This window comes from Haemaphysalis longicornis, unplaced genomic scaffold (genome assembly GCF_048455015.1).
Source record: "Haemaphysalis longicornis isolate Haplotype H1 unplaced genomic scaffold, Haemaphysalis longicornis Haplotype H1 scaffold_4, whole genome shotgun sequence".
NCBI classification, from domain to species: domain Eukaryota; kingdom Metazoa; phylum Arthropoda; class Arachnida; order Ixodida; family Ixodidae; genus Haemaphysalis; species Haemaphysalis longicornis.
This window is the reverse complement of record NW_027526361.1, coordinates 181,650,280-181,664,542: the sequence shown is the minus strand read 5'-3', so window position 1 is coordinate 181,664,542 and position 14,263 is coordinate 181,650,280. Positions and strand designations below refer to the sequence as shown.

Sequence of the window (14,263 nt, the reverse complement as noted above, 5' to 3'; positions counted from 1 at the left end):
GCAGCCGCGTGGGGAGAATCGTGCGCTCGTTCCCTTTGGTGCACCGCGCACTGTTTATCCAAAAAGCGCGGTCTCAGATGTGGCCCCGCTGGTGCCGGGTGTTATTTTGCGGTGGTTGTAATTCCTACTACCGGCGGCATGTGAAAAAAGACATTTTCAACCGACACAGAACCCGTGCACAAAACGCGCCGGATCGGATCGCTTTATCAGCGGCGATGAACGTGAAGGCGAAGAGCAAACCAACGCTGCACTCGATCAGCGAGAACCCGTGTTCTGACAAGCTGCACCCATGTGTTGCATTCAACACTGACGGGAAAGCGTTTGTTTGTACTTGTTTGGATAGTCGTAAAACGTCCAAACACTCCGGCACTCCGCTAGCAGATCAGCCGGCGAGACATTTCGGAAAACATTTGACAGATGGCGCCGTATGCATTAGTGTGTCGCTACGCAAAACTGATGAGACGCTCTACTAAAACTCCCATCGCGGTGTCACGTAGCGGGACGCAAAAATTTTGCGTTTAGCGTATGCAAAGGCCACAAACGCTGTACTAAAACTCTATTAGCAGCAAAATAGCGTGCGTATGTGAAACCGCTTGCGTTTACAAAGCTGCACGCCGAGCGCGTACGTTTCAAACCTAGTGACATCGTTTAAATACACTGGCAAGCACAGTGTAACGTAGTCAGATATCAACCGTATGCTCAGGCGACAAGCAAGAGCTTGTTTTATGTGGGGCTGAGATTGCGCATAAAGGCCCGTTCGCACTTGCGACGAAAGCGAGTGAGAGCGGCAGGAATTCCGTCGCTTTGTCGCGCGACGATCGTTTTTGTCGAATGGTCGGGACAAATTTTGGTTGCGCGACAGAATTCCCGTCGCTTTCGCTCGCTTTCGTCGCAAGCGGGAATGGAAAGTTCTGCCGCTGCCGTCTGCTACGCAGCTCGGAGGTAACCGCGCGATCTGCTCGGGCCGGATGAACGCGCACACTCCCGCACGGCAGCGCCACAAGCGGCAGACGGCCGCGTACATCGCTCCCGGCGCCCGCCTGGAGCCCGCCCTCGGCACACTAGCCAGTATATTTCAGGCACTATAATGGAGGAAAGATTTTTTGCTTCCGATGAATCTAGTTGTTTGGCCCTGTGTTTTTAAATACGTGAAGTGGTTAGCACGTCGTCCTCACGCAGCTCTGTATCGTCGTAGCATCGCTGATTGTCCGAACGAAGCTTGCAGCTAAGCCAATGCAGCGACCGAAGCTGTGTGTGTGTGTGTGCATCGCCTCCTGTGTGTTGTGGACGCGTTCGTTTCGCGATGAAATGCGACATTGTACTTCTGCGGGTGAATAGTGCTTCCCATGGTCTGGATTATCTTTCTCGAACGACGTACCACTCAACCTCGCATGGGGTATAAGCAGTGTGCCTGGCTAAAAGCCTTCTCGCTTGCGCGCCAGAGTTGTGACTTGCTGCTCGTCCCCGCAAACCGGGTGTGAGGTGAGTGCCGTATTTACGACGGGCAGGAGGAGGCAACTCATCGTCTGTCAATCGCGGTTCAGACTTGCAACGCATGTTGTGACGTTGCGTTCGTTCGAAACGCATCTCTGGATTGTTTTGAAGTTGAATAAAATGTACGCGTCAAACCCGAGCATTCGGCTCAGGGCGTTCTCTGCGATTGCACCAAAGAAGTGCCACGGGACTTTCTTTATGGTACGTACTCACGTAAGATAAAATCCACGTCGTGTTATGGCCGTGTTGCATTCAATACAAACGGTTAAGCGTATGTTTACACTTGTTTCGTTTGTCGTAAAATGTCAAAGCACTCCGGCACTCCGCTGGCAGATCAGCCGGCGAGCCGACGCTGAGCAGACGACTCATCTCTTTGCCGGAAGTGCGTGAAAAAGCCGCCCAATAGCAGGATGTCTAGCTCATGACGAACATCTGGGAATCGATGATGTAGACATGTGAAGATGGCGGCGTCCAAAAACACGAGGGAAAGGGTGAGAAAAAAGCGACAAACTTTGCAACAAAAGTGTGAGCTTTCCGCTGCGCGTAAAAGAGTAATACTTGGCACAGGTGACGTTGGCGACCCAATCTAGCGATTGCGCTAGTTCATTTAGTGTGCTCAAAATGCCTTTCAGGGCCCCTTTAACGGCATACACCAGTGATGTGTAAGCGCGCGCTGGTTTTCCATGACCCACTTACCACACTCTGCGTATAAACTCTGGAGAGGGCTCGCCCGGAAGGCTACGGTTGCAAGATGGAGCCCCCCATATGCATAAATGTCTCTAGCATTTATAATTCGCTTTTACGTGTTTTACCCATATGCGACACTGCCGTTGCCAATATGCGTCCCTGCAAGGCTCGTAAAAACTCAAAGGAAAAAAATTGCCGTGGTTTAGCTTTGGTTAACCCTAGTTGATAGTGAAAGCGTCACTGCCCTAGCTAGACCCATTGTAGAGGTGCGGTCGAGGTGTGTTTTCGCAGTGATATACAGACATGTTTGCAACGAATACACTGCTTATTCATCATCTTTTTTCGCCTCACGGCGTTGTTTAAGCCTCGCCGCCGTACGAGCGACCAGGGCTGGATGTTCGCCTTCCTCCATCGCATACGGCTCTGCGCCGCACGTGGCCTGGTGGCCTTCCTTTGTGACGCTCGCTTATCGCTGCGGCGGCGGTCACCTCGCCTTCCTCCGCCAAGTGGGCACACGGGCCCCGCACAAGGCTCCGTTCCCTCCTCGCCTATCTCTCGGTAGAAGGGTTGCAAGCTGGGCCAGTTGGAAAGACATATCGTCGAATGAAACCAGGGCGAACTTAAACAATGAGAAAGGAAGCGGAACACAAGCTGTATCAACGTACGTTTGAGAGCATGAATTGTCATTGGAGGACCCCCCCATCATCCCATCCTTCTTCCCATACTACTAAGTGCCGCGGATGTAAACCTAATTTTCCTGCATGGTATTTAGGCCCCGTGAACCAACGCCCCGCGAAATTATGGATGCGTTCCCCATAGCAGAAAGAGGAGACAATTGCGTCAGCCAAGCAAACGTGTGTCTTCATCCCAAAGAGATTGCATATCTGGGTGGGCCTTGACTGTAGCCGATGCTTATATAGTTGCCTTATCACGCTTGCTGTTGTAAACGTGTTTTGCTCGTGTGCAGTGTTTTTTATTGTTTTGTGTTAAATCTTCATATTCACCCTTCTTGATATTAAACTTTAGTTGTTAGACCAGCGGCTGTCCTTGTGTTCCACTTCCTCTGTCTTTGTTTAAGTTCGCGCTGGTTTCATCCAAGTACAAGCCAATCTCTCCCCTGAGAATCTCTCCCCTGATAGTGCGGTGATAATCTCAGAACCAAAATATTGGGAAGCTTCACTTTCAGAATTTCATACCTGTTTGAGCGAAAAGCAGCAACTGAATTTCAAGCTAAAATGAGAGGTTGCAAGAGTAGCCGAAAATGAAAGTATTCAGCGGACAACACTCACGTGTTTCGGAATTCACCCCAGGTTTTGTGAGCGTCGGGTTGGCATGACAGGATACAGGGTGGTCAGTTAGTCGCTTCTTGTGGTGGTGGCACTCCTCGGTCTTGTGAACAGACGCGTGGTTGTCTGTGTCTGTGACACGATCAATTGGGCTGGTTGATGTACGTGCAGGGTTCACGGCGTTTTGCCCGTCCGGTGACCTCTTGACCACAGTATGAGGCGTTAGGGCCGCCTTTTTCGGTTCCTGGAGCACGATGGGGTTTTCGCAACGCAGCACCGATTGCCTCTCCTCCGCGGCAGCGTACGTTGTACCCGTTGTTCCCCTCGCGGCAGCTTCGTGGTCTGCTTTGCATTTGCCCGGTTTTTCTGCAACGTCAGTGTACATAGTGGAGCGCGTTGTCAGCGACGGTATTACGCGTTCCTCTTTGGTAGAAGATTCTGACGGTGCGTTGATGCCGCGGGTGGCGTCATCTTTGCATGGCGCTGTGCCTGCTTCTGGTTTGTTCACTTTATTCTCGTCTCGACAGCCATCGTCCATCAGAACCTGCGAGGAATTATAAAGGCCCAGTCGTTGTGGCCGCACGGTCTCCCGGTGAAGCCAGCTTGTTAATGTTGCGGAAACGGTTGGCCCGCCGTAAAAAAAACGTTTTAAAAATGAAGAACGGAAGGTTTGTAACATCTCACTTTTCTTTTTAATAAAGAGGACATGAAGGCAAGAATACAAGCGTAGCTGATTAAAAATGATGCCATTGTAAGACAAGCTTCCAGCAACAAATGAAGCATTGGCCACGTAGCAGCCACTTTCTCCCTGGGTTCTAAAATGCCAAAGAACGCGGTTTACAAGAGTAGCGCCAACAAACATGGCTGTTGGATTTCAGTGGTTACTCTAATTCCGCGTCATAGTATTACTCCAATTATAACATTCACTCCACGCACTTAGAACTTGGCGTTTAGTATTCCCCTGTTATGTTACTGCGACGTCATGTAGCGCGAAATTTGAATTTTAACATATTCTTACTTTGTCACTCGTCAAAAAATATTTTTAAGTAATGGAATTGACCTATCAAAGGGTAATTGTTTGAAAAACCACTTGGTATTTTGTTTCATAGCCCGTTTTTGTCGCAGCTGTTTAGGGATTGCGATAATGGAAAATCAGTGAGGGTTAAAAATGACTAGGATTTCTATACCATCATTTTGCTCTCCACTGAATTCATGAGGCTGGTGGAATCTGTTATTTTAGTCTGAATATGTCAGTGCCTCATTTTCTACAAAAACATGACAAAAATGACATTTCGCACCCAAAAATAAGCACAGAATCGTAAAGAATGGGGTGATGCTTTCACCCCGGTGACTTGCTGTGCGGAGACTACCTGTTACCTGTCTAAATCTTGCAGTGCTCCTTATGTGACCGTTCAAGGAATTCCCGGTGCTAGTGAGAATTGTCTACAAGCTCTTTATGAAAACAGCGTAGACCCTGCCCTAACCGCGACGGAGTCAGTGAGCACGAGCCAGCACGAGCCAGCACACGTCCAGTCAATAATTCTACCGCAACTACTGCCGGCATCCTTGCAAAAGCAAAAAATTGGCTCCAATCCACGCTGTGAAGGTGGTTGGAAAGCAAAGCTTTAAACGACGTCACTTGAATTCCCCCATGTGGCTCTACAAAGAGTGAAAAAAATTACACCATCTTCCCACGTGGGAACCCTGAGGGGATGCAAAGCCGTGGAGTCATCATCATCACCAGCCTGTCTACGCCCACTGCAGGGCAAAGGCCTCTCCCATTATTCTCCAATTACCTCGGTCCTGTGCCAACTGTGACCAATTTATCCCCGCAAACTTCTTGATCTCATCTGCCCATCTAACTTTCTGCCGCCCCCTGCAGCGCTTGCCTTCTCTAGGGATCCACTCTGTTATCCTTAATGACCAGCGGTTATCTTGCCTTCGCATTACATGCCCTGCCCAAGTCCATTTCTTCTTCTTAATTTCTACTAATATGTCTAACACCAGTTTGCTCCCTGACCCACTCCGCTCTCTTCTTATCCCTTAATGTTACACCTATCATTTTCCGCTCCATTGCCCGCTGAGTCGTTCTCAATTTAAGTTGAACCCTCTTAGTGAGCCTCCAAGTTTCTGCCCCGTGGAGTAGTAGCCGTGGAGTAGTAGCGTGTTAATTGGTTGTTAGAGTAAAGACACGTGTAGTAGCATATTAAATGTCTTCTTTATTTATCGAGTAGTGGTGAACGTTTTCCGGCTTCTCCTTCTCGAAGCGAGGAATCCGCTGTCGACGCTGGCGCTTCGACGCGTTGTCACGTTGCCGAACGCCATCTGGATCAGCTACTCGCCGCTGGCGTTTCAAAGCGGCTTCTCGTTCTCGAAGCGAGGAATCCGCTGCTCGACGCTGCCGTTTACGTTCGGCGTCGCGAGCTCTCCTCTGTGCAGCCTTGTCTTCGGAGGTGCTCGCGGTTCTGACAGTGTGCTGGCTGGCGCTAGTTGAAGGTGTGCCAGCCAGTTCTCTGACGGAATCGTTGGCGTCCATTTGCAGTCATCGGACGGCGCAGTACCGAAAAAGCAAATGAGCGGAGCGCGGACGGGTTTATTTGCAGAGCAGAGGGAGTGGAGAAGAGGAGCTGCGCGCATGCGCGTGATTGGACAGCTGGTGTGCAGAGGGAAAAGGAGGAGCAGCGCGCTCTACCGCACAAGTGGTGTGGAGAGGGGGAAGGGAGAGAGAGCGGCGTTATCACAGCTGTTGTGGAGAGGAGTAGAGGTGCGGACGCTGGACGACGGAGGTTCGACTAAGAGATGCTTTGCATCTAAAAAGCGATTATGCCAGCCGTTACCTGGAATTCGCGGGGGCGGTGTCCGGAACGCAGCAGCGTCGGCCACGGCCTGGCACGAGCGGCGTACGCTGCCGCTCTATGCCGGCCGTGTGCCGGCTAAAAGAAAACGGAGAGCAGCGTTTTTCGAAGGGTGAGACAGCGGAACCTAGCCATCCTGGTGTGCTAGCACGGGGCTACACCACCACGCGACACAAGCGCAGACACCGAAAAAATTCGGCATGTAAGCTTATTCCCATTTATACCGATTTAACATAACAATACCTATCTCTACAATATCCATTTAATCTAGTTAATGTAAGTTAGTTTAGTACCGTTCTTTACAATACCGATTTAAACTAGTTTGTTTATGTGTTTGAGAATGGCGAGAAAGCTGAGGGAACTTTTACAATCGCTATTTACCAGAACCAGTTCCTCCTTTCGCTTTTTTAATACATCTTAAAACACAACCGAATGGGTATTCACCAAGTTAGCAAGCGGAGTCTCATTTGTGGCAAGCAGTGCGTAAAAGGTAGAATTTCCGTAGCGGCCAGATGTCTGCATGCTGTCTCTACATTTTGTTTTCCCGCCTTGCGGACCAATTGTTATCGTATCTTTGCCGTAGGACCACTAAATTTTTCCGGGTTTCGGTTAACCAGGAGGTGCTGTCGAAGACGTTGATCAAGCCGTGCAAAGGAAGCGCGCAATGGTCGCGAAGCTGCGCCAAAACAGGCCCAAAACAACCGCCGCTAAAGCAGGCGAAAAAGCCGCCCCGCCGACACACCCGCCGGTGTGAGCAGCGGACAGGGAGCGCTAGGTAGCCATTCGCCGAACCACCTACACTGTGCTCGGTTAGTGAAAACTGCCTTTCCCTTCCTCAGCCGCGTTGAAAGTTTCTTGTCCCGCCCGCCACGAAGGAACCGTTGGCTGGTAAAGGCAGAGAGCGTTGCTTTAAAAAGTGAAGAATGCCCTGTCGACTACTCCGGAAAGCACACACAGTAAGACATTTCACTATCGCGGGCAGGTTCACATGAGGTGTGCATCCTGGGAGGAAAAGAGCTCAAATAACCTCGAAGTAAGGGAGAGATTTCTACGCGGCTTATTATTATTATTTTTTTTTTACTGTAGAACACTGTTGTACGCTGGTGCCAAATAGGGGCCCGCAGCTCCGTCAAGCTGTCCTTGAGATGGCTTTTTCTGCCGCCCCCCGGCATTGTGCACTATGTACATATTGTCAATAAAAAGTTCATTGATCATTGTTCAGATCTCGGAAGATACCTAAGGCTTTCGCCTTAAACAGTGAATGTCGCTGATTGGTCAGAGAGAAACCCCTAGGCTCTCCGCATATATGTTAGCGAGCTCACGGGATTGGCCGGTCCTTCTATTCTACGTAACAGGAAGTGTTGATATAGGGAAGGAAACAGTGCCTGGCAGTTTAGATGAGTACAAACTCTGGATCACGGCGAAACATTGTCAGGTATCTGACGGCACTTCTTTCAAAACGGGCTGGTCTTCACCCCACTGCAGCACAATCCTGGTGGTGACGGGTAAAGTCATGCTTTGAACACTCTGGACAACCTTGGCGACTGCACAAAAGGGTCTAAAGCTGTCTAAGTGTCCTCTTGAGTGCATTTGTTCTTGTTCTAAAGTTCCGGTTCCAAGGAGCATTGATGACAGCCGACAGTCCCGACGTACTGGTGGTTTTGAATTACGCTCCACCAACTACACATTATTAATGGGCCTCCTCGATTTAGCAGTCCTGGACGATCCGCGGGCAGTCCGAGGACTGCGTTCGGACCAGAAGCCCCATAGCACGGTGTAAGAATATTCTTACACCGTGCCCCATAGGAATGAATACATGGGAAAATCGAGCGTCGTGTCGCGTCTCGGGCAGTCCGCAGACGATCCGGGACCGATAATCGAGGAAGCCCAATATCAATAATAATATCAGTGGGCGTGGAGACAGCAATGAGCGCAAATCGCTCGTCGTTCGTTTTGTTGTCGCCTTACACGCATTACTGTTGTCTGTGTCCGCATCGCCAACACCCGTGTGCGCAGCTACAACCTTCGCAGCGGTGCGCAGAGGAAACCAAGTATGAAGTGTCCGCCAAATCATCAATGATGTGCCGCCCGTTACTTCACTCCGTGGCTTTCTGACGTCATGAGCAAGATCCCCTTTACGACTGCACTATTCCGAATGAACCTCAGCAGGTATGGCGAAAGCGCTGGGCGCAGGTCACTCATCATGCATTTTGTTGGCCCCTTACAGGAATTAGTGCTGTCTGTGACCACATCACCGACACCCGTGTGCGCAGCTACACCGTCCGACGCACTGCACAGTGGAAACGAAGTATCAAGGGATATGTTGCCCCAAACTTCAGACCACGGCTTTGTGACATCAGCAGCAAGTTCTCCTATAAAGACTGCACCATACCGGATGAACCTTAGTGGGCACGGTGAAAGCGCTGGGTGCAGATCACCCGTCATGGGTTTTGTTGTCGCCTTACAGGTTAGTTAGTTCTTTACGACGTGATAATAGGTTTCTAGTAGTGCTGTGCCCACAAACATGCCTCCATATTGCGTATGACTTTTTTGTATTCGCAAATTGTTGGTTTTTGGTGATGTCGAGAAAAATCCTGGACCTACGGTAGAGGAGATGTTAAAACAACTTTCGAAAGTTAATTAAAACTGACACTTCTTATGTTGCCAAACCGCCTGGAGACCGCACAAATTTATATGTGGTTGTGGTGCTTTTGACAAAACTATAAGGAATTAAAAAACATGGCGTCCGTGAATGAGTCTTGAATTAAAGGAATTTGAAGGCGCACATCGCATGCAGCAGCAAAGACTGGTTGATTTAGAGAACAGCAGCCGTCCGTCATATTTGATTGTATTTGGTGTTCCTGACATATCTGCAGATTCGTAGGCAGCACTGCGAACCACGGTTATTGATAAGCTGTTTCAGGATAAATCAGGCGTCACTTCCTTGTCGGTCGCTCAAATTCATAGGCTTGATAGACCAAGGCCAAATCGCCCGGTTATTCTTTATTTTCAAGATTACAAGAAAAAGCAAGCTATCTGGAGCAGCGTTAACAAACTAAAAGGGATGAGAGTTTCTATTCAAAATGACTCCAGCGCAGACAGTATCAAAGGGAAAACTACTCTAGGACAGCGCGAAGGCCCATGAGGACGCTGGAAGGAAAGTGTCTTTGAGTAAGCGATAGGCTCTGGGTTGATGACGCCGCTTACACATGGGATGATCGCGCGCACGCAAAGTAGAACCAAAATCGAGCCGTGTAAGCCACAAAGTGCCAACCGCTGCTCCTAGCGACTAAAGACTTAAGCTTAAGACTTAAAAGCTTAACATAAGGTGTTGCCGCTTTACCAACACGGGTATAGACAAGATAGGTCAACTGTTACCCCGCTAATATCAACATTCAGTGTTCTTAACACGGCTGGCGAAGTGGATGTTTTGTTTATGAATTTTTGCAAGGCCTTCGATAAGACACCGCATGGCCAATTATTACACAAGTTGGAGAGCATTGGGCTTCCCCCCGGTTTAATTCGGTGAATTTCCGCATACCTCAAAAGCAGAAAACACTTTTTACAAGTGCAAAAAGTTTCTCTAGTATGCTTTCTGTCACGTGTGGGGTCCTACAGGGCAGTGTATTAGCACCCTTGATGTTTCTAATTTATATTATTGATTTGGCAGGAGTTGAAGTGGATAAAGTTTAGATAAGATTTTTTGCTAATGTCTGTGCAGTTTTTAAAAATCTCGACTGAAAACGAATATGCGTCTTTACAAAGAAGTGTAGTGGAAATTCATGACTTGCGTGAGCTGATGCACGGCTCTGAATAGCGAAAAAACGTCCTGCGTGGAACCAGGAGAAAATGTAGAGTTTTCGCTTACCATTTTCATAGAAGCACTATTAAAGAGGTTGATTACCTATATACTGTTATGTTATGTTATGTTACCTTACAGTTATGTTACCTATTTACTGTTATGTTACGTTATGTTACCTTACAGTTATGTTACCTATTTACTGTTATGTTACCTACTGTTATGTTACTTACCGGTAAACTATCAGAGGGGGGTGCAAATTTCCGAAATATATGTGTCCGATTTTCAAAAATTGTGTTTTCTTAAAAGGAAACCTAAAAAATGGCAGCATCTACACTTCGTGGATGATGGCGAGGGTGCGGAGTACGGGGACTCGACATCACATCCATGTTACGCCCCGAATGACATCCGATATGCGCCCCGACCGTCATTCGATTTAAGCCGTGAGTTGCACGTTGACTATTTCCGAAATGAAACCAACTCACGGCTCAAATCGAATTTCGCTTGATTTTCGCTTGATCGTGGTGTGCGCACGGATGACCGCGGACGGAATTGGGAGGTCCTAAAGTACTCCGCACCGTTACAGGCAAGGGAGTAAGCCGTTTGACTCTCGGGTACTATCTCACAGTCGTAGCCACATGAGAAAGACGACTGACACTAACTCTGTGTGGTCTACCGTACACAGGCTCGAATCCTGCCAGTATGCTATGCGCATGAACGCGGACGGACATTGTGGGGTCCTAAGGTACTCCGCACGTAAATGCCACTTCAAGTTTTTGGTTCTTAGCGTAGAATGCCTGTGAGGTCTCAGAATACGCGTCTGGACTATGGGACCCACATGTTAAGAAACATATATTAAAACTTGAACGCGTACAGAAAAAGGCCGTAAGATTCATCTTTGGCATATACAACAGGACAGATTCCTCATGATTGATTATGAAGAAGAGTGGTGTTAATACATTTGGAAACGTGCAGGAAAATAAAGCGACTCCCTTTACTTCACAAGTTCTTTCAGGTAAAATTGCTCTATGTTCAACCTGCTATAACACGAAAAACAAGGCTCACAGCTGAATACGCCCTAACCTCTATTTTCGCAAATACTAATTCATACAAGTACAGTTTTTTTCCAAGAAAAGTGAGTGAATGAAATGACTTTCGACCAAATGTTGTCAATGCCAAAAATTTTTGCAAGAATCGGAACGCTTCCTTTGTGATCTGAAGCAACTGCAGTTGTGTTGGTACGTGCTATTTGTTAGTATTTTGTGGCTATTATGGCGCTATTACATTTTATGGTGTTTATTCTTCTATTTTATGCGTTGGTGTCTTAGTTTTCTTATGATATGGTTTGTGCATTTTGGGTTTTCTATTTTAAGAAGTTTATGGTCTTATGTTATTCAGTTTTTCTATTTCCTGTTTTTTGTTTTGGCATCATGTCTGCCCGTTGTGCTTGCGTAGTCCACTCTCATGCTTTATGGATTATTACTATTTATCCTTATTTATGTAATGCCCCTCCTTTAAGGGCCAGAAAATTGGCCTGCAGTATCCTAAAATAAACAAAATAACTTAAATTTCATCTCATTCAGTTTAGTGGGGCTGACAACTGGGAGTTGTACCTGCGACCTTAAGCGTTGTGTAACACAGGCTAGCAATGGCTAATGTGCACTGTACATCCTCTATACTGACAAGAGGTAGTGGTGACCAACCAAAAAGTCTCACTCACGTTTTTCTCGATAAACGTCTCCCCGAAGGATTTGTGCGACCCCTTCGAACAAATGACGTGTCGTAGTTGCGGACGCGCGAAGGGAAGCCCGGCAGCTGACGGCTGTTCGGCTTCTGAAGACGCCGTAACTTCACCAACATTCTCAGTCAGCACCTTGGGCGATAAATCTTGGCTTCGCTTGTGTTTTCCCTTAGGCAGAGGTATTCCTGCCGGGAAAATTGTAAGAAATTAGTGTTGCTTGAATGAGATAAAAAATCTCTTTCGAGACGAGAGCAAAGATCTGAGCCTGGGAACTGATTAGAAAATAACCCCGTTATTGAGCCTAGTAAGCACTACAAAAGCAGCGCACCATAGCTCTGCAAGCACACGGAATTGGTCAGCAGAAAATTAGGCTATCGAGGCGTGCACGAATCATTTAAACACTTCATCCACAAGGTACGCCAACTGATGCGTGTGCATGAGAGGAAAGCAGACTAGCTGAAGGAGTCTGTGTAAGACTGACGGCCACGTGAAGACGTTTGTAAAGGTAGCTCACACAAGCTTATTCCGGAACGAAACAGAACAAAATATTAGTGCTGGTATGATCGTTTCAGCATTAAACTACTAAAATTTTTCGCTTTGAGAATTTCAGTGTTTTTTGGACTAAAATGAGCAGTCGAATATGAACTAAAATAGAGAGGTTGAAAAAGGAAAGGGAAACAAAGGGTAGTTGCAGCGGAACACGCTAACCCCTTTCGATATTGGCCTCAGACTTCTCGTGCGTCGGGCTGGCGTAATAGGGTACGAGGGCATTATGCTTCTTGTGTTTCTTGTGCTGGTCAGGCTCCTTGGTCTTGGTATGCCGAGACGTGGGGTCATGTGTGTCCGCCACAGGCTCGACTCGACCGGTTGAGGTAGGCGCAGAGGTCACACGGTCTTGACCTTCCGGCGACTTATTGGTCACCGCACCAGGAGTAGGGGTGGCCTTTGTCGGGGAATTGAGCTCGCTAGAGTGGACGCCACGCAGCACCAACTGCATCTCATCCGCAGCAGCGCATGTTGTTCCCAGCGATTCTTTCGCAACGTCTGGGTGGCCTGTTTTGTGCTTGCACGTCTTCGCTGCATCGTCGCTATCGCTGGTGGAACGCTTTGTCAACGCCGACGTCATGCGTCCCTTTTCGATGGAAGATCGTGATGGTGCCTTGATGCCACGAGTGACGTCATCGTTGTGTGGTGCTGCGTCCGCTCCCGCTTTCTTCCCATTATTGTCGTCCACGTTTTTCGTTGGAAGCTGCGTGAAATCAGAAAAGGCTCATTATTTTGCGTGAAAATTTCGTGCAAGCCCGCTTCACAAAAGGCTTCTTATTTTTCGTGGAAATCTCGGGGAAGCCCGCTTCTTCACCATTGTACAAGGGTGGGCCCTCTTTGTAATCGTGACCAAAATACAGAGCATGGAACGTGTTCTTGCCTAGGCTTTTGTGGACGTCTTGTTGATTGATTGATTGTGGGGTTTAACGCGCCGACGCAACGCAGGCGATGAGGCGCGCCGTAGTGGAAGACTCCGGATTAATTTTGACCACCTGGGGATCTTTAACGTGCGCCGAAATCTCGAACACACGGGCGTTTTTGCTTTTCGCCTCCATCAAAAAAGCGGCCGCCGCGGCCGGGAATCGAACCCGCGACCTCGGGCTCAGCAGCGCAACGCCTTAGCCACTGAGCCACCGCGGCGGGTGGACGTCTTGTGTCTCTGGAGGAATTGGGTTGGCGTATTTGGCAACACAGTTTCAATGAACACCGAAATGGTCTGTTGGACAAGTCGCGTTCGTAACAACTGGTGGAGAGACAAAGTAGGGTGCATGCCATGCTAAATTGTAGGCATTATGACTCTCTGAAAAATGGCATAACCTTGCTATATTTAAAGACCTCAGCCTCATCATGAAATATCATATAAATATGTGGCAACCGGAGAACAGTGGCTGTAGTGAAACTCACTCTGGGAGGTTCCCGTCTGAACCCATTCCCGTTTCCTCCTTCCCGCTTGCTCCCTGCCGTTTCAACCCGGCGCAAAACGACCTTCCCTTTTCGCCCTTTCCCATTTCGCCTGTTCTAATTTTAACCTGTTCCCATTTGAACCTTCTAGTTTGTTCCCTGCCGCTTCAACCCGGTACAAAACGCCCTTCCCGTTCCGTATTTTCCCATTTAGCCCCTTCCCGGAATAACGAACCCAATTTCGACTCGGGTGACTCGGACCGAGGCGTGCGATTTCTGAAATTAATCCGACTGTATTTTAACCTCATGTTTTGAGTTATATCCGACACACACGAAAGTCAAAAATTACTTGTGTACGCTGTAACCTGAAAATTAAATTGAAGTTACGTCAAACGTATTTCACCGTAAAAAAAAAAGCAAAGTATCCAGCGCCCTATTAACTTCAAACTTTTTA

The 14,263-nt window shown here is 48.2% G+C and overlaps 1 protein-coding gene across 1 annotated transcript in view; it reads right to left on the bottom strand.

Annotated features, from left to right (window-relative positions):
* LOC144180129 (uncharacterized) overlaps positions 1-13,045 on the bottom strand; it is a 31,286-nt gene extending 18,241 nt beyond the window's left edge. Inside the window, exons 1-3 of the mRNA XM_077708521.1 lie at positions 12,571-13,045; positions 11,842-12,047; positions 3,471-4,011 (exon numbers count right to left, since the gene is read on the bottom strand). Coding sequence (XP_077564647.1) covers positions 3,471-4,011; positions 11,842-12,047; positions 12,571-12,988 — 1,165 coding nt within the window. The 5' untranslated portion in view covers positions 12,989-13,045. The remainder of the gene's footprint in view (positions 1-3,470; positions 4,012-11,841; positions 12,048-12,570) is intronic.
* Positions 13,046-14,263: the final 1,218 nt, after the last annotated feature.